The sequence below is a fragment of the Anopheles cruzii genome, chromosome 2 (assembly GCF_943734635.1).
Source record: "Anopheles cruzii chromosome 2, idAnoCruzAS_RS32_06, whole genome shotgun sequence".
Lineage (NCBI taxonomy): Eukaryota > Metazoa > Arthropoda > Insecta > Diptera > Culicidae > Anopheles > Anopheles cruzii.
This window is the reverse complement of record NC_069144.1, coordinates 2,124,156-2,145,298: the sequence shown is the minus strand read 5'-3', so window position 1 is coordinate 2,145,298 and position 21,143 is coordinate 2,124,156. Positions and strand designations below refer to the sequence as shown.

General features: G+C 49.9%; 1 protein-coding gene across 1 annotated transcript in view; it reads right to left on the bottom strand.

Annotated features, from left to right (window-relative positions):
- LOC128278137 (phosphatase Herzog) overlaps positions 1-18,183 on the bottom strand; it is a 28,455-nt gene extending 10,272 nt beyond the window's left edge. Inside the window, exon 1 of the mRNA XM_053016805.1 lies at positions 17,781-18,183. Coding sequence (XP_052872765.1) covers positions 17,781-17,859 — 79 coding nt within the window. The 5' untranslated portion in view covers positions 17,860-18,183. The remainder of the gene's footprint in view (positions 1-17,780) is intronic.
- Between the last annotated feature and the right edge of the window lie 2,960 nt (positions 18,184-21,143).

Here is a 21,143-nt window from a genome sequence, read left to right as displayed (position 1 = left end):
GTAGACTAACCACCGTCCGGAGGCGGCCAAAGGATAATAGACCGCACCTTCTCTCTCACGGTTGATCGGTCGGTTGACCGACCGTTGAGAGAGTCGGTATACTAAAAATAATCTTCCCAAGGACCGGCCGGAACCAGGGGGTGAGAGTGTGGGGGGGAAACGCCCATGCGATCCATCTCACGAGAGCCATTCGTCCAAAAAACCAGAGACCGCACAGTGATCCGCACACGCTCCGACTGCCCACAACAACGCCCGGGTCTCGAGACTCGATCCCAGAACACCCCGAAGGCAGAAGTATAAAAATATCTCTCACCAACCAGGGCATCGGGCGGACCCCGACGCCGGACAGGCCCGGCCCGGCAGACACATCTGCTCTCCCTCTCGGTTCGGTTCAAATTTATTATGTTACACCCGAGATGTTTGTTGAAACGGAGCATAAAATGTGGCTGCTAACGGTCTGGCCAGCGCCGATACGGACACACTCCGAAACCTGGATCCCCCCCGGGGCACAGCTTCCATCACCGCCACCGACGTTAGTTTTCTCATTAATGGAATTAATTTTCTCTCGTTGTTGTTTTTTATTGATCCACTGCGACCCGACCCGGGCCCGAGTTTAATCGGCATCGGCGTGACACCAGCGCCAATGTGTGCGATCGGAGGCGATATGTACACGGTTTAATTTTAGACGGACGCGCGCGTGACATGTGGTACTCGGAAGGAGATTTTGCCCGCCTCCAGCCCGACGCGCCGGGCCATCAATTAAATTCATACTCGACGCGATCCGACATACACCGTCCCCGGCGGTTAGCGAAATCTCGAGGACCCCCGGTTCGAGCACGTAGCAGCGGGGCGTGAATTATCAACAGCCAAAACCAGGATGCTCCGGCGGCGCACGGCGGATGATGCTCTCTTCGATTACAGTTTTGCGTAACTGAATTTTAATAAAGCCCAGGACAGGGAAAAATTGATTAAAAATAGCTTCACGGAACACGGATAACCCACCGCCCGGCCCAGTTTAGGAGACGATTAGGACACCATTCGGGTGGAAGGCGTGAAAAATAGATCGTTGCCGCGAGGCGTAACCGATTTAATTATCTCCTCTTGCCTTCAGAGGGAGAGACTTATGGAAGCAAATCAAATAAATGAATTAACGCGCCATAAAGCGAGGTTTTAGATCCGTCAAACAGCTGCATCCATCGGTGCATTAACTGTGTCCCGCGGGCCGGATCGACCGAGGTCTGAGATCTGAACTTGAACGCCCAGTAGTTCAAGGAACTTCTTCGCGGCAGGTTTCTTTCGCCACCGGGATTCTTTCACCGAGGCCGATGGGGATTGGGCCGCGCTCTGGAGGCGCCCCCCTCTTGGCCTCCTCTCTCTGTTCAATTTCGGGCGGCTCAAGAAACGAATACTCGAAATTCTGCGTCTGCTCTCGATGGCGGCGGCGGCGGCGGCGTGTGTCTTCTCTCGCTCGCTCGCTCTGGGAATGAGTTTCTAAAATTAGACTTAGTTTTGTTTCCTTTGTTTTCCTCCCCGCCCGGGCGGTGGGGAGTTGTTGGTCGGAGCTTCCGTCGGTCTTTGCCAGATTTATCTCACCAGGATGAGGAGTTCTGTGTCGTTGGGTGATCCGGTTCTAGTGTTCGTAAAGCCCGTTGCTTGTGGCGCAAATCACATGATCTTGACGCGCGCGATTTGGGCATTTCGGATAGGTCACTGAAAGATGCGGAGACTGAGAACGGGCGGAACCAGGCGAACACCGCACGCAACAACCATTGATGAACTCCCAAGGGGGGTCCGTCAAAGGAGCTGAATAATGAGCCGGGAGCGGCGTGAAGTAGTACACCGAATTGTTGAGATGTTACAGATGTTCTTGACACCGTCCGGGCCAAATTAATCCCCCCCGGCCAAAGCCCATTGTTTGCTTCTGACCGGTGTTCCCGACCGGGGAATCAATCTCGTGCAGACCTTAGTGGACCGACGAAAACGGCCTTTTTTGCCCAAGCACATCTCTCCCGTCAGAAGAAACCGAGCGCGAATAGTATAACCTTTTTAAAATAGAAACTTTGGCGGGGCCAAAATAGCCGGCCGGCTGCCCACCGCGTCACGTGCACAGTTCGTTTGCCCGTCACTCGGTGACTACATATTTTTGTAGACCAAAAAATTATTGTGTCCTGCTGTGTCGCGGCTTCCTTCGATTGGCGCAGTGTGTAGAGTGTGTTGTGGATAAAAATACTACCATTTAACCAGAGGACCAGAGAGGATGAGTGAGAGAGTCCGAGCCAGTCAAGAAGTGTGACATAATCTAGGAGGCTGGTGGCAGGCAAGGGTTGTGCCGCAGACACGTACTCGTACTCTACACGCCTGCTACAATCAAGGACACCAGTCAGCCAGCCAGCCAGCTACTATGATCTCACCGCCTTCCTATGTGCAGCTGTCACACACGAAGCAATGGGTGCTTCGATGCACGCCGTGTCTAACGTCACAGAATGAGCCCGTGAGCGAGGTAGACATTGAACCGCCGTCAGCCAAATTATGATGGCGACGAAAGGAGCCGCGCTCCTGAATAATCGAGCGCCACCATCTGCCGCCGGTTACAGTGCCTTTTGAATAATTGATTTTTTAGAACGTCGAATTGGCGAATTGATGAATGATGCAAGGTAAACCAATGTGTTTGTGACCACAGACCTTGACGGATGAGATGACGGATCGTGCCATAATAGGGGGGCAACCTTCGCCCACTTATCGACACTTGAACATAATGTGGAACATATTCAAAATGATGAAGAGAAGTAAAAAACAAATGGCCACACGACGCACGATGAGTGCGTATTGTGCAAATAAGTGTTTTACAAGCCCACAAGGGTCACGCAAGTGGCCTTCTCTTCGGCGGTGGCACGCAATTCGCAGCCGGTGACAGTTCGGTTCTAGAGTCCACACGCCACTAGCCTGTGTATTCTAATCTACATATTGCGGTAATCATATATCACGTTCAATTGCGTTCCACTGTGGGATGCCTTGGGGACCGTTTGGCGTCCTTTTTTTGCCATCCGCATTAAACGCTAGCATGAGAAGGTAATAGTGCGCCCCTCCGAGAAGGACATCGGGCCTATCAAACAGAGCTTTGTTGCCGAAGGCAATATTATGCTGAACAAGGTGCTGAAAGTGTATGCTTTTGAACCGGGGTTTGTTGTTCTCAGAGCCTCAGACTCTCAGATTGCAAAAATTACAAACAATTACGGCGGGCATAAACTGTGTCCTTGAGAGGCCTTTACAGAAACGGGAACAGAGCCTCTGCTCCGGTGGGCTAAATTCAATTTCCATTATTACTGCGGCCGGAGGTAGCCGACAGCAAAATGGCTTCCGATCGAGAACCTGCACACTTTCCGGGCACAGATGTCTTCATTGCACGCTGGGTGTGTGCTCTGAAGGTTACTCTTCTACCGCTAACTAGCTCCGCCATTCTCATTACTGGGAGGTCGCGCGCCGGACGCGGACCGGAGACAGGTTGTAAATTAGCTGCGCCACCACCACCAGCAGCAGGACCCTAAATTTAGAACTACTCTCTTCCCGTCCACCCTGCAGTATTGTTGTTGATGGCCAATCCGTCGTGTGGACTGGTGCGGTGACGGCCAGGGGTTCGCGGTTTTGCATCGCCTTCGCACAATGGAGATATTTTTGCACACCATGGACATCGCCCACCGGTGCTCCGATTTTGGCCACTGTGACCTCGGAGCTATTATCGGCCCTGTTCGGTGAAGTTGTGCATAAATAGTGCACAAATGGCCGCGACAACGCAACCGGCACTCTACAACAAGTGTTACTGTGTCCTCTGGGCAGGACGATTCGACGAGCTGTTCCGATCCAGGATGCTAATGCCGGTTTGGGTCAAAGTTTACCTTATTTCTGTTTTAGCTATCCTTAAAAAGATAGGGGTTGCTGTTTAAACACAGCAACATCAAAGAGTTCCTTTGCCTGGCACACACACACGGGAGCTAATTACAAATCGTAGGACCCCATCTTACCGACGGGCGACGAGCTCCCCCAACTTGTTTGTGTTTGTTTTTGGCCAAAGTTTCGACCGGGGCCCGCCTACCATGGGAATTAATTGCATTTTCACCCAAATTGAAATCGTTCTCCGGAGGACCTTGAAAAGCGGTTCCCGCTCACACGCGACAGGGATCACCGGGAGACCCAGGGGTTTGCCTTTCGGTGGGTCCTTTCTGGTTTTTGAAGCGGGAAAAAACGCCGGAGAAACCAATGGAAAGCTTCCATCAACGCAGAAAATGCGCCATTTCTCCACGCGCGCTTCTCGATAATATGTTGACGAGGTAACTGCACGATTTACAACTTAACGGGCGCTCGCGACCTTCGATTTACATCGCATAAAACATTCACCTGATGATGAATACTTAAAAAAGGTTCACACACAAAAACCCAATCCGCCGTAGCCGTGGTGCTGCTGCCACTTCTAGCTCTTCGGCTTTGGCTTTCGGCGCAATTTGCGAAAGTTGTAGCGAAGCACTTACACCGCAGCGCGGCGCAAAAACATTCGGCAAACCCGAGCGGGCGCACAATAAATCGATCCGTGTCGCGGAGAAAAACGCCGGCTGGCGAAAAAGTGGTTTGGAAAAATTATTTCGTAGCACGCAACAAGCGGCCATAGACGCGCCGTTCTCGGAAGACACAAATCAATTCCTCCCGGTCGGTCGGAAGTCTGCCGCTGAGGTCGCCCTGTTACCGGGGCCACCGTCATCAACCACCGTCAGATTGATTGGTTTTGAAGGATGAAATTATTGAGCACTCACTTTTGACGGTGACAAAAAACAGGCGTAGCGCGCCGGAATGGGGCGCGGGTCACAGTGGATGGGTGATCTTGGGGCTCGGCAAAAGAATTTTGCTAAATTCGTTTCGTGGAAACCACCGAGAGGGGCATCGTTTTCCACCAATCACGGCAATTTGCTGAAGTTGTGAAAAAGAATGCCACTCCGGGGGGTGGCTTCCGAGAACCACAAACTGTTGGAGAAGCCCGTTCACCATAATTCGGGCACCAAAGCTAAAATAATATTCTAACCAATAGTCGGCCGGAGCGAAAGACTTCAGACTCTGCGCCTTCAGCGAAGTGCCAATGGGCAGTGGGTACATCGGAAAGGATTAGACGACAGTACTACTGTCCCAGACAGAGGAAAACGCGCGGCATTCGAAGAATCTAGCGAGCGCTTTCTTAAGGGTCAATTTCAGGGCCAGACGGACAGAAAGAAAGAAGCCACTCAAAGGTCGAACAGAGTACACGTGCAAAATACGGAATTCGCCAAGCCAAGCATGAATTTGAAAGTACATTCCGTTTCGGTCGGAGTCTGCCAATCTCAAGTTTTCCATCGCTTCCAGACACCCCGACGACGGCGGCGGAGAATGAACCGTTTCTTCTTCTTCTTATCCGGTAACCCAGGGAATCGAACCCAGGCCAGTAGCGTGAAGAGCGTTTAATGTAGTTAATAACTCGGATAACTTCTCGAGCAGAGACTATCGGGATCGGTGTAGGAATTTGTAACGCTTACATGGCTTCCGAAGGGCGAGACTCACCTAAAACGAGAGGAAAGAAAAACTTCAGTCAGACAAACCTAATTGAATTTCCAACACAGTTACCGATGATAATTAACGTTTCCCAAGAAAAGGTGTCAATTTGGCACTCCGAATCCGTTTGTGCATTCCACCGCGAGACCGCGAGAGAGCTTATCGGATTTCTTCCCAGAAGCCGTCACTACGCCAACGAGCAGCAAGGATCCACCACATCGCCGGTTGTTGCCGTGGGCTACCATTTTTTTCTAGCTTCTACCCGATCGAACCTGAATCGATCCGGGAAAATAAAACGGCACCATCGGCTGCTGTTGATGCCGAAATAAAAACACATCAAGCGGAGGAGAGAGAGAGCGGAGTCACAATCCAATATCCTATTTGGCCAAATATTCCAGAAAAATCTGCCTGAATCCTTTTTCATTGGCCACACACTCGGGCGTGGGTTGATTTATTCATGAGTCCCAACCACACTTCGGGCAAATCGACGATCCCCACGCGAATTCGTCCGTCTGTGGTTGCTGACTCATTGGCCACACCAGTGATGGGGTGCATGTGTTTGCACTAAATCGGTGGGATTTGTCTTTAAGCAGCCAGTCGCCCCACTCGAAAACCCCATCTCGAGCAGCGCAAATCTGTAGATTCTAAACTAACCAGGGCAACCAGGAGATAAATTGTTATCAGGAACCGGTGTTTAATTAGATTGGAGTATGTCTGTGTACGGAACAACAATGTGCGGCCGACACTTGTGCGCCCTCTCGCAGGATTACTTTCGGTCAACAACGATGACTTCGCGAAAGCAAAGCGCGAATGTTTGAAGAGTGTGGCTACACGTGGAACTCGCAGACTCCCAGCACGACCTGTCAAGGGCCCTCGGTTGTCGGGGCTTTTGCCAATTATTATGTGCCGGAATTTGGGTTGAAGGATTCATTACTACCGGAAAGGACTCTCGCTGAATTTGCCGACTAACTGCTGGGTCAACAGGTATTTGGCGTGCATCTCTAGCCGTCTAGTAGGCTGTGGTTCATCACAGCACACATCGTCCAAACGCGCAATGATTCCCTCCCTGGCGCGGTGCAATAATTCTATAGAACCCACTCCACAGTGCGACGGCGACATGGATCGCAGATTGTTCTCCCGCTTCTAGGCCAGCGCTCGCGTCCGCGCCCAGCACAGCAAAATATGTAGGACGTCGTCGTCGTCGTGTAGAGTCGTACGTCGATTCCAAACAATGGCAAATAAATTGGAATTGTCATACGTGACAACGCTCTGTATGGACCGCCGGCCCCGCGTGCGCCACCAATCAATGAGCGACTCCACAATCAGCAGCAGCGGGAGCAGCAGCAACAAGACGATAGTTATTGAGGCGTCTCAACGGGCGTGGTCGGCCACCCCGTTCCGCTCCGGATATCCATCCAACTGGCTGGGCTCAATTTGTTGTTCTCGCGTCGCCTCTGAAATGGAAGCCATTGAGAGATGCAGCACAGAACCCGATTTGCACAACTCACGCGTCATCGGGTCGAGATTGTTCGGAGGATCTAGATATTCTGCAATTGTAGACAATCGACACACTTGTGATATGTTTTGACCGAACTCGTTTTAAAATTAACTAGCAGCCGACCACAGGTTTGGAGACACTCTCGACTTCATGCAAAGCTTGCTGATCGGCGTGCAGGAAAATCAAAGAAGACTTGATGGCTTTGGGGGGAATCATCGGGAAAAGGCTGTCACTTGGCTCCGTGCAAACGTCAAAAAACGAGACACAGACAGATTGATGTTCAGCTTCTTCACAGCTCAGATGATTCAACCCTATCAGAATGCAAAACAACGGACGTGACACGACCAACGGGCGGACAATGTATGCGCTTCACACCCATCACCGGCTGTCTGGGTCGATGGCCACCGACCGACCGAGTTCGGCAGATTACTTAATAATTGTGTAATGTGGAAGGAGCAGCAATCTTGTGTGTGGCCGGAGATTGCTCCTCGTCTCCCCACGAGAGACGTAGTAGCCCGGCCACAGATAATTAATTGACAGCTGCTGGCTCGACCGACCGAGGAGCAGAGGAGCAAAGTGCGATTTCATTATGCCACTTAGTAGTTGGCAGCAGCAGCATCCGATTCTCGGGGTGGGCGAAAGGTTAAATATGACCGTTCTTAATTAAAATGAGTGGATAATTTATTGGCCCTTCGTGATGGGCCCAACGGGTGGGGCGCGCACAATTGAAGTCATGGGGCGTGCCGCGGCTTTAAAATCGCGCGTAATGTCTAAATTAGTGTTTTTATGATTATTTACAATAATATTTATCGAGCATCGAGAGTCGTGCTGTGCTGTGGGACGTGGCGGAAAGTGGCGCGCGCGTCAACACTCTTCGCGCGCACAGAGACCGCGACATTCCGCAGCTGACTGAGGTGGCCGAAGGGCGTGGTGGTATGCGTGAGACTGACTCCCGAACCACTACCAAGGGACGTTTCACCCCGTTTGGTCGGGTTTGATGTACCACCACCCATCATCATCGTCGTCATCGTTGACAGCGAGTGTGTGGTGATCATCATCAAAGTTGCGAAGATATTGAACAAGACAAGGTGTGGCCTTCGGCGGTGGAGGCCAAACCCTGGAACTTTTTTCTGGATCTACAACAGGGTGGTCAAATAAGCGTTCTCTTTTTGAACTACCCATTATTTGACGTTTAAAACGTCTTACTTGATTCTGGAAATCGTAGACATCTAGTAACCCTTTGGACATTCTTCAAAATGGATCGCTATACGCTTGAAGAAAGCTGGGAAATATTGAAAACTTACTTCCAAAGTGATAGGTCCTTAATCAGACGATACGATATTTGAAAAGTTGTCGTTTGTGAGGTTCGGAAAACAGTCGAAAATGTGCTAAAAAAATGTGGTCGACCGAATGGGCTACTGTCTGGCTTAACGTGGTGTGGTGGACATTTGAGCGAAATTGTTTTTTACACATAAATTTGATGATCAACCTTTCAAATAAATGTTGAAGTTCAGTAGTAGTAGTATATTTAGTCGTGTTTTGGGGATCGTACCCTTCGAGCGCGACTCCTGTACCAAGAACCTGCCATTTTTAGTCGAGTCTGAGCACGCGACTGATGTCATCGGGGAGCCTCCCATCCGTCAACGTTAGATAGCAAAGGCACTACACAATCAAAGGGTACTACTAACGCCACCCCGCGCCCGATTGATACGATGCGCAGATTGAACCCCACAATACGGGCTATGTGTTGGTGATCGTCGTTGTTGCACCTTCCCAGCGGATACGTATTCGGACGGCGCACACACAGGGCACTAGTTCCTCCCTCTCTAATCAGGTTAACCTTGAGCATCCCTCGCAGATACTCGAAGTTCGGCGATGCATCGACAGAGGACAATATCGGAATACTTTACAAAAGCTCACCAGAGAAATACCGTTGTAGAGACCTTCTTATGCGCCTCCAAAAGATAGGCCACGGCGACAACTTGACCGCACGATCGCCTCTCGCGCACTTCACTCCCCGGCCTTTCTGGAACCGGTTTTCTGGAAAAAAGCCTGCCGCTGGCCGCGGAGTCCATTAATTTATCGCGCTCTCGGCGGAGGAATTCGACGACACTCCGTGCGCTCGCTGCCCCCGGCGGGTTGCGCTGAAGGCGCACGTGTTTGCCGTTTAAATCATCCATCAGCGACTCATCGTAGTTCGAGTAAACGCCGCGGCGCACACCGACGAAGCTATTGATATGAAATACCTTCAATTGGGGCGTTGTAATCCGGAAAGAACGTGACTCAAAGTTCTTCCAATTCTTTGCGTGCGCGTGCCGCGTGTTTGTTGTCGGGGGGTGGCCGCGGCCGTGGCTAGGTCTCACTATCACTAACGAAGGAGGGCGCCCCGTCTCGGGTGGCTATTGCGTCATCAGCAGCGACTTTGCCACGCCACGGAACCGAAGGGGGTTCTTTCGATGCGCGGCCGCCGCCAACAGGGCGCGCGTGATGCGGTTTCACGTTGTGTTGTTAAAGGCCTCCCCACCCCGCCGTGGCCATTTGCGCACAATGCACCAACAGCAGACACAGTGCTTGTTGGTGGTGGTGTGTTGTGATGACCGCCATGTGACTGTGACTGTTAAAAGGCGCCCAACACACGGAGAGCCAATTCTAATCATCTATACGCTCTATACGTGGTGTTGTAAACGTTTATTTATTATTTACCTCTTCAATTACCGACCTTCAAAGGAGCCCGGGGCCAAGCCAAATAGGCGCTCAAAACGCGACAATTACTGTCACGCAACGTTGCGCGCGGCGGCGCATCAACGTTTCGAAGGTTCCGTGCGCTTGACTTACTTTTATGCTCTCACAAGACCCGGCTTTTAATGGCCACAAAAATCAGGTCAGGTGACAAAAGTCCGAAACAATGTCCGGATTGACCGCGACACCACTCTTGATGGTGGTTCCTAAAACTTCAAGTCCCTTTTCGGGACACCTTCTGACTCACTTCTGATAAGGGTTCCCCCGAAGGGTCGCTGTGACTCACCAACCCAACCACACGAAATGATGTCCCGAGAGTGACTCGGAGTCCCGGAACCAAACGCGGAAAATGTTATCGCACATCGACAACCGAACCGAAGCATCCCGAGGGACCCGCCGCTGTGTTGAAGGACGTGATTAAAAGCAACACGTCTTAAAACACTGGCCCCTGGCCTCCTCTCGGGGACTCTTGAAGAGCGTCCTTCACTATCAATTTGGTGCACCTTTCTCAGAGGACGAAGCATTCCCCGAGAACCACCCCCGGAGAATCCGAAAATGGCCGTTGCTGTCAATTTTCATTATCGTTTTCTTTTGCAAACGGTCCGAAATGGATTTCCGGTGAAAATCCTGTCGCGACGGACGGAACCTTGACTGCCGCTTGTCGGACACAACAAGTAGGCACCCTCTGTCTCGATTAGGGAGGTTATTTACGGGCGGATCCGATGCCCAGCCGAAGACCTCTTAATGGCCATAAAAATTTCACCCAAAGCCCAGTTTTAAAAGGCCCAGCAGCGGCACAGATTTATCGCGGCGCGTGATTCTTCAACACCTTCAAAGAGACATCGTAAAAGGCATTCAAATTCAAAGGCACACGCATTCCACGGCGGCGGGGCCATTCGCTGTCGATTTTAATTAGATTTATTGACAAACGCTTAGAGAGGGGCCGTCAATTAGCCGCCGCTGCATCAATTGATTGATTACTTCTGATTGGACCTCGTTCTTCTTGAACGGCGCGGAACGGTATTTAAAATGCAAGCTTCAAGTTCCCGAACCCGAGCTCCAGCAGCACGTGGCGTTCGCGTTCAAATTTAGTTCCGCGGGCCTCGCTGCGGGTTTCGTGTAACGCCGTGAAGGACATTCATATGGCCCGGGGGGGGAAGGTTTGTTTTTAGCTCCAAAAAGAATCACAAATCCAAACCAAACGAAGAAGAAGGTGGGCCCTTGGCAAGGTCAGACCCCTGGTGTGTGTGTTTTGGCGGAAGAAACAAATCAACTCGGAACGTGAAATGTTACGAGAAAGAAATTGGATGCCAAGCCACAGGGCCACAGGGCCAAAAACGGAACGGAACCAAACAAAGTAGCACCTTGAACCCCACAACAACCCCCAATGTCGAGGTCTGCTGGAACAACATTGTACCGTCAGCGGGCGACCGAGAAAGGGTAATTACGGAACTCACGAATCCCGGCAAACCAAACACACACACACCGCTGATGCTGCTCCGCTATTCCTGGGATTCCGGGGGTCACGCCACTACCGCAGTGTGTCCGCTATCTTTCGCGCTATCATTTGCATAACCCGTGCCCCGTGGAGTGACATTTAGCCGCTGAGGAAAGTTCTCAAATTATAAGCTCCACATCCTTGACCCTCGGCACACCACGGAAGGCGGGTTGCCGACTGGTCGTCTTGGGACACTTGGGCCTCTATCGTCTGACATTTCGAAAGGTCAAACTACTGTGTACCGCCGGCCAGCCGGCTGTCCCCCGGAAGATAATAATGAGATAATTGCTTATGCTCCGAAAAACAGTACCGGCAAGACTCGGTAGGCCAGACTTTACGGGCTCGGGCAGTCTCCAATATGACCGCAACGCACGCAACATCCATCCATCTTCCTATTACGGTTCGAGGGGGTTCTTCTAAACGACAAAAATGGAACGACACTAAGAATAACAAAGTGCCATCGTTTGGGTCGTTTATCAAGTGTTATTATCTATTTGTATAAAAAGAAAACGGCCGGCTATTGAACGTCACCCCCTAAAGGTCACGGGCGCGATGGAATTTGTGATTAAAAAACTTTTATTGCAAAACGGGGAACTTGAGAACTGACGCCATAAAGAGACCTTTGGAATTTTGGTCAATTTTTATTGGCGTCTTCGGCAAGGAAGGAAACCAGGACTAGTTGTTGACCCGGGAAGGGTTAGATTAGCTGTCCCACCGGTCTGGCCAGATTGGCTAGGAGAACCAATTAATCTACATTAAGCCACGGATAAGTGGCCACTCGGAACGGAACAGTGGGCTAATGGTGTGCTGTCCTCTCGGAATATGGTCCGACACTCCGTCGTCTGGTACCTCTCGAAATAAACGCTGATATCATCTGGCCTTCGGAATGGGCAAGCTGCTGGTGCTGCTGCTGCTGCTGCTGCTATCAAACAAACAAACCAAAATGGCTGGCAAATTTAAACAACTTTAGGCGCGTCTGGAGAAGAACTTCACTTTCCGCCAGGCGAATGTTCCCCGTCTCATCGGCAGCACATTGCGGATAATTTCGCGGCGCTACAGCATAAGGTCCCAGGCCCGTCCGCACAATGTACAGGGTGCCCCATCATGATCAATACTATTTAAATGTTAAATAACTCCGCTTTTGGTCAGTCGATTGCGACAAACCAGCCAGATTCTGAAACGATGGTGTATGCCGTTTCGATTTACGCCAAATGGCAGTCATTTGGTCGATATTGTATTCTGAGTAAATTGCCAATAAACGGCAATTGGCTGTACCGTAAATAAATTTCTGAAAGAAGTTCAGCTCCTGAACATTTGAATAATATGTAAAAATATGAGTACATCTTCTTTTTGAATGGCTCTTTTTCTAAAAGTAAAATAGGGGAGATAAAATGACATTTAGATGTAATCTATTAGACTAGTGCGGCCATTCGTGCCGTAGATCAATTTGAGCACGGCGAAAACAAGTTTAGTTTAAGTTGGAAGCTTGAAGTTTTGAGTTTTTCACACCAATTTCCTTCGTTTTGCTCGGTAATAAAACAACTAGAATACATTTTTATAATTTTTAAACAATAATAAAGTGATTTTTTATATGTTTTCATATTCAAAATGCAGAATTAAAGCTGAGAAACGCATGGTGAAGAATTCACAAGACATCATGCTGTTTCTCAGTTTAAAATATTGGAGAACCCTGCAAATATCCCAAGTTAACCAATGAATAACGTAAAAAAGTTATTAATTTGAGTATTACTGGTAAACATATTTCCCTATTACTGATAAACATAACATCCCTATGATATTGCACGACTTTTCAACAAAAGCGAGCAAGCAATCGGCAGCATTAATCAAGCTGATTTGGCTAAACTTTGTCACTTGTATCAATCATCCCCAAATATATAAAAACTATCATTTACACATCTTATTTAATGTTTTTGATTGATTTTTGATTGACTTAAGCGAATTTTTCATCCTCATTTTTCCTAAAATATTTTGTGTTCTTGAACTAAGGTTCTTTTTGCCATCCACTGTATGTCAAACTCAACTGAATCCAACATTTAAATAGTATGGATGAGGCACCCTGTAGATGCTGTGAAGTGGGGCGTCGCGCAATCGAGTTCTGCACACAAACACTGCGATGGGGCGTTAAAAATGAAAACACAATCACGGCTCTGACGGCGCTGCTGCTGCTGCTGGCGGGTGATTTAGATAAGCGTGCGTGACACTTCCAGCCGTTTTGCGGTTAGACGCCGGCCGGGTCGCTTTGATAACACGATATCAACTAACTAGGCACCGGAACTGGAAACGCGACGCTAATCATTGCACCCAGCCGTGGTGGCCGTTGGGATTAGTCGTCGGCCAGAGACCTGGGGCTTACTCTCTTAGTAACTAGGGAACTAGAAAGCCGGGCCGGCGAACTTTCGGGCGATGCAAAACTCAGTGCAGCAGGTCCCCATCGCGGTTGGCGCTTATCGGTGGACGGAAGACACGGTTTATCAATTTGTCCAAATTTGGTGCAAAATCAGAAAGTAGATAACAAACTCGACCTGTGTTTTATCGTGCCGGGGGCATCGGTACATTATTACTTTAGCGCGCCCCTTTTTGTATGTTGCGCCCCTCGAGGGACACTGCAGCAAAGCACTGCACAAGTGTATTCTGGCCACATCTGGCAGTAGCAACACACACGACCGCGGTGTGTTCCGTTGGCATGAGAGATAGATTTAGGTCCGGAAATGCACATATGGCAAGCGCACGCAGGGGAGCGCATTTTAGGTTATAATTGTGAATTTATGAGCCACTGTCAGCAACGACGGGCCACGAAGAGGGCCCCCAAGAGTAGCGGAAGGCATTCTCATGCGCTGATTTCCCTCGGCCGATAATGGAGCACCGGGTCCGGGCAAAAAAACGGGTTGCCATTCCTCAGGCTTCCGCCGACCCTCCGACAACGGGTTAAATACAGTCCGCTCGGTGCGAAAAGTGCAATTGCAGACCTCGGGACGGAGCGCTCGGAACCAGCGATTAAAGCCCGACGGATCCGACGGAACAACAACTGATAAGGCATCGCTTCTCGCGCTGCACTGCGGGAACAGTGTAAAAAAGTTTCCCGAACAATCCCGACCACTCACAGAGAGGTCAGCCAATGGGTGGTACAGTTCCCCACGGCCGACCCTCGGCGAAAGGGAACTCGGATCCAGTGTGATTCATGTGGCAACATAATATTAATCGCGATCACGCGATGGAACCGAGATAAGGGGCACCTAACTTGACGTAATCTTAAGTTCATTACGAGACTCCCAAGCCAGCTCGTTTATTTAAATCACATAAAAATGCACCGTTTAGTGCAATCCATAATAACCCGAAGACTGAGAGAGAGTCTAATTTGACCAACGAGAAAGCTGGCCATACCGCAGCGCGAAATGTGTGAAAAATTGATTGTAAAAAGTGAAAATGAAAGTCGCAAACTATGTCAGTGGCGCAGCACTGCGTGTGGGCCGCGGCTGGCCACCACCACCATGTCAGTCCCCCCAGACACCCAACCCAACGATTATTATTATCCGAAGCAGCAAAGCGGGCCAGCCGCAGCAGCGAAGAAGTAGTGTTTAATTGCGGAATAAATCGATCCTTGCACTTGCTGGTCCACCGGCGGACGGAGTGAAATCGGCACACACCGGCGGCGGCGGCGGCGAAGAAGATGGGTTCCCTGTGGGTAGCACCGGACACAGCCAGCCAGCCAGGCGGGCAGGTTAGAAAATTGAACGCGTGGCGATGCGGTTCACCTCATTACGCACATTTACATTCGCCCCGGTGTAGAGATTAGGACGCGCATTTGCATAAGCTTTATTCTAATGAGCCACTTTCTTGCCCTTGAAATTAAAATAACATCGATCATGGCATTAGTAGAAACCACTTGGGAGTGTTAAAATTGGCAACCGCTTTAAAGTTTGTCAAAACTACTCAATGGCTACTCGATGCGTCGTTGGATGCGAAGACGAATTTAGCGATCTGTCATTGTCAAATTAGCGCCTTGGCAACGCCGTTATAAAAAGTAGGCTTGATGTTGCTAGGGTTAAAACATCAACCGGTTATGGGCACGGGGAGTTCATATTCCGCCATTTGTGTACCCCGTTCTTCCGTCCAGTCCAGACATACGAGATTTGTTTCCATTCGAAAGTAAACATTAATTAAAGCCATTAGAAACGAATTCTACACAAAAAAGTGTCTGACACATTCAACCACCACACCAACACCACCGTGTGCTGTGTGTGTTGGTCGTGCGCTGCCAAGGTAACGTGTCGTCGTGACGTCCTCCCCCCTTGGTCAATTCGATATTATTGATGTTTTATCGATTTTCACCATCGAGACTGGAATGGAAAATGTTCAGCCAGAGTCCGGATCGTTATCGTCACCTCATTCATCTGTCGCCGGCGATCGTGGAGAAACCGGTACCGGAGAAACACCCGAGTGGACCTGAGTCACTAGCATCTTCCCTGGTTATGCTGCTGCCGGTGACTCAGTCGGACTGTGGCGTCTCGTAGCGGACTCCGGGGAGTCACGTTGGCCACGAAACGCTTGGCGCTGAGAGCCACCACCATAAGCCGTCGTCCGTGACTTTCATTAGCCAGCCGGACGGCCCCACAGGTTTGTCCCGCTCGCTGGCTACGAGATCTCTAACCTGGCCCTTGGCGGTTTGCGGTTAGCATTCCGTGGCCGTCCGCATCCGTCCGGAGCCGTCCACTAAGCTGTTGCCCTTGAGGCGCCTTCGCCTAATACGTGGCGCGGGCGGCGTGTAGTGGGAGAAGTCAAGCCTCCAAGGAAAACATGTTGTACCCGCCACAGCCGGGAACAGTCGGTTAGTAGCATCAATCACGGGGCGAAAGTGTAAGTGACGCGTGTGTGCGGGGCATAAATTAGCATCTTTTGTTCCGCACAAACACGTAGCACTAAAAGGTTAAACTCATCAAGCAAACGGAAACATTGGATTCATAAAACTTCTTCATCTGACTCCGGCGGTTTGTGTTAGCGGCAAATGTCATAAAGCCGGGCCCGAAAAACTTGGCCAAAAGTTGAACAAAACGAATGCGATATGTGCTCTTTTTCAGTGCTAAATATGTCGACACCCAAAACGCCAATCTCGGTGTGGTCCCGGAGCTCGCCTCGCCGAATCCGCCTCATGAGTCAAATCAACAAACTCCCGAGCGCACCGAGCTGGAGCAACATGCCGAGACGGAAAACATGACCCAAAGTTTGCCGGATCGGCACACAAAAACTCTTTTTATTCCCGCGGCGACGACCTCTTGGGAGCGTTTAGCGCGCAAAGATCAACAGGACAGGACTTTAAACAACCAACCGACCGGCGACCGTCGCGGTCAAAAAAATCATTGGAAAAAGATAAACAATAAATGCGCGTCGGCCATTCCGCGTCTCGGAGGGAATCGAACATAAATAAAATGCCGCAGAAAATCAATCGAACACCCACCCCGAGAGTCAACACAACAAGCGGCCGGCCAGAGATCTTATTTGTGGTTCCCTCACCAAAAAAAGGAAACTCCGGCTTGAGCCGTGCCCCGATTCCGAGGTGGAACGTGCTGCTCTAAATCAACCGGCCGACCCCTCTCTGGTCTCTCTATCGTAAAATGCGATTTTTCCGTCATTTCGCACATCTGTGGCCATGTTTCGTGGCGTCTTTCTTCATGGTGCCGGAGGGGAACCCGCGCTGTATCGTGTGTACCAGTTTCTGGGGGGTTCCGGCTCAAAGGAGCAAATCGAAGGATCAACGGCGAGACACTGTCCCACGCAAAGCCCAGCCCTCGTCGTCGTATTTTGGCATGGCCGTCGTGCTGTTAAGCCAACCTTCAGTTTTTGGTATCGAAACACGAGGCCAAGCAAACCGAACATCCCACACGCAGCAAAACCGTGCTTAGAACTTTGCGATCGCGGCTTGTTGCCGTAGCCATCTTGGATGCCATAGAAACGGCGCACGTGCGACTTTTGGGGAATTTTTTTCTCGCCCTCGGACATCTAGTAGCCCTGACCAAAAGAGAGCGCGTTGCCAGGGAAATTGAAAGCAGGGGCCATTTTGAAGCAACCATTTTATCTTGGAAGACCCAAAAGCCGGTCACTAGCCTCATTAGCGCGGCAGATAATGAACAGAACTTTATAATGTACGCGCGCGCCCGAGATAATGGGGATGTGTTGGCATAACAGTTAATTAGCCGGGCTCTATTTCGACGGCAACACAGCCTCCGGCCGGAAGTTTATGGGAGTGGTGTTCCCGACACTTCCTCCCGAAGCCGCTCTCTTGATGCTCGCTTCGGTGTGTGGACACAAGTCTTGGTTTTACTGCCTCCGACAAAGGCACCTTTGCGTCATAAATTAATCTGTCTCTTCGAATGGCACATCATCTAGACACACAAGCCGGACCAAGAGAACCTACGGCAAAAAGGGAAATCAGCGCGATTTGGCCATATATTTTATGCGTACCTTTTTCGTTCGGAAAACTACTGTTCAGCTGCTGCTCGTCATCCCGCGACACCTGCGTAATGATGGATGTAGCGTCCATTTAAACCATCGGCCGTTGGACGCTATCCCTCCGGAAATTGTGTGCGTGGAAAACGCTGCTGCGTGGCCTGCTGCTGTTGTTGCCGGGACGGAGTGTCGCGTGTCGATTTCTGGTAGGTCGGATTCTCGCGCGGTGTCACATCCGTTTGATTTGTTATGATGGCGCGAGTTTGAAGCAGAGGGGATGTGTTGGGTTCCGCCGGTTTATCTCACTGGCCAGACTTCCTCTTGCACACCGTCATTTATCTTTTGCACTTGGCCCCTTGACCACCCTTGACGCACTCTACGAACCACACAACTTAAAATCACAACTTAAAACAACTAAAACACCACCAAGAGACTCACAAATTCCAATGCCGTGAAATGCTGAGGAGGGGAAAATGGAAATACGCACCATTAAAGTATTAATTCAACCCTAATGAATGCGAAGGGAATCCCCCCGAAAGTGGATCAGAAAGTGGATCTCTCTCGCGAGGCGATGGATGCTTGGATTGGATGCTGGGATCCGAGCTTTGGGTGGCCCAAAAATTTAAACCGCACACAACTTTGTACACAGTATTCACTCTCTCTCCCTCCCTCTCTCTCTCTGTCTCACCGTTTGGGGCGATCTTTAAGTGAACGGACTTTTATTTACACTTTTCTGTTTCGCGGTGACCGCGGAGTTGTGGATTGCTATTGAGTCGAGGGCGACGAAAAAACGCGACGGCCGCGACTACTTTGATGGTGTGTGTTGTCAGCGATGGGTGTTCCGTTCCGCCGCGCCCCCCAAACACACCCCGCGGTCACACGCAACGTCCGGACAACTCTTTGAACCGAAAAATTTGGAACGGGTACCGTTAGCAACGGGCGAAGGGCACTGCTCTCACCAACTCTCTCTCTCTCTCAATCGGGCGCATGCAATCTCTCTCTCTCCCTCGATGCCGGCGACCTGCTGAGACGCGCGACTATTTTGTTGGCACTTTTTCCCATCCGCGTAAAAATTGTGTCAAAGGAAAACGGAACAACCCAATCCTGTGCGCGTATCGTAGCAGGCGTTGCAACAAAACAATCGTCGAGTAACCGGCAACATTTTCCTTGTTTTCACCGCACTGTCTCGCTCTCGCATACTGGGCTCACTTTTTGTTTGGTATTTTCATCGACGGTTTTCGCTGCTATCGCGAAAACGCGTAATGGCCATCGGAAAGCCGGCTTGGACTTTTGGGCACCGCCGCTACTTTCCCTTCGCGCGGTGCACTCTCGTTAACGGGAACTGTGGGCACGCTAGTGAAAGAAAACTAATGGCCGAGTCAAGTGTTAGGAAATGCAAGGAAAACCCGGCACGAGAAACAGGCACACGTACAGCGTGTCTGTGTGTACGTGTATTTTTAAGGTGGTTAATTTGAAAATAATCGCTTTCTCTTTCTCCCGTGTAGAAGCACGCACACCACTGCACCAGACAGTTCGCGCACCAACACCACCGAGCACCGTTCGTATACACACACAGGGCACTTCGTGGTAGCGGGCGAGAGATCCGACTTCAGCGAGGGGCGGGGTAACTTCTTCCCACGGAAATCGGAAGGCCGTGGGACACCCCGCCCCACCGAATGACGCGCCCCTCGCCCTATTCTTCCAGTGTGTTCGGTTGCATGTGTGTGCGTGAATGTGTGACGCAAATTTACTGAGAGAGCACGCGAGCTGAGAGAGAGAGAGAGCGAACGAAGGGCGACGCATGTGTGCGTGTGTGGGGCGAGTTTCTACGTTTTTTCTACTTTTCTGGCGTAGTACGCTAAACAGATTTCTAAACACACAACTCTCACACACCAACGGGAAATTGCGAAACGCAAATCGCGCTTTATAAGTGCACACTCGCGATCCCGCGTCTCCCGCTCTCTCTCTAGCACACACGTCCGCTATCGCGATGTCAAGGGTGACGGGCTGAACGGGGCCCGCCGTCGCCCCTCGCAACCCCTTGCTGGGATGATAATTCTAAATGAACAGCCTTCGGACAACACAAGCGAGCGGCATAGTAATCATCGAAACTGGATTCCGTAATCCCGTTGCCGCAACACGGCCACTTCTCGTCGTAGCACTCATTTTTCCGCTTTCTCACCAAATTTATCTCCTCTTTGATGAAGAACGGAGCAAAGAAACACAACTGGCACACACACAGACAGACACTTGCCGCCGGTTACGCTAGCGCACAATACACAATAGAGAATTCACGCACGCACGAAAAATCCACACACAAAACTTTAATAGAAAAACGTTAAAAATTACCCTTGGTAAGTCGGAAATCGTTTTTAAATCGCTACGAAAAACCCTCAACAAATTAGAGACCGCACGACGAAACACAACATAACCGCTCGCAAAATTTTTTTTAGTTTTTTTGAAATGTCAAAATATGAATGTTGTTTTTATGAAACTGAACCTAACTAAGACACTGCGAACCTAACTTTGATGACGAACCTGACACCCGAGTCAACCTACGAAAATCCCGAAAAAAGCCGAGTCAACCTACGAAAATCCCGAACAATCCCGAACAAATCCCGAACGAATCCCGAACAAGAAAATGGGAGAGGGGGAAAGAGAAACTTTTGCAGGGGAATATTGCAGGGGAATGTTGCAGGGTTGCTTTGCAGAGTGTCGAGCCTAACCTAACGTCTGAATTTTGTACGGTCGCGTGGCGTCATATTGACAATATTTATAATATTGAAATATTAAAAATACTAGTGTTCGCAACATAAAGAATGGTTTTATTGGTCTTAACTTAACATGCGCGATTCCCATACATTCCAAGTATGTATGTGAATTCGCATTCACACGTTTCGCAGTCACACGCGCAGACCAAACATTTTGTTTGCCAAACAATTTGTTTACCAATTCAATCTCTTCCTGTGCATTTTTCCCAGCTCCCAGCTTTTCCAAAAGAGATATCTAGAGAGGCGAGCGAGAAACAGTCGTTTTTGGAGATAGTGAAAATAACGAAATAATTTACAATTTTAAAATTGCCCTAAAACTTTTATTCGCTCTGGCAACCTTGTGTCGGCTGTCATTCGATTTGACAGCTGCTGTTACTGTTATTATTATTATTATTATTTCTGCGAATTTTCTTCTGAAGCTGCGAATTTTGTTCTGAGGCTGCGAATTTTTTTACTGGAGCTGCGAATTTTGTTCTGAGGCTGCGAATTTTGTTCTGAGGCTGCGAATTTAATCATTATTATTGGTTGGATGATTATTGGGGGATTATTATTATTATTTTATTTATTTCGCCTCTTCGTCTTCGCTGGCAACCCTGGCTTCGCTGGC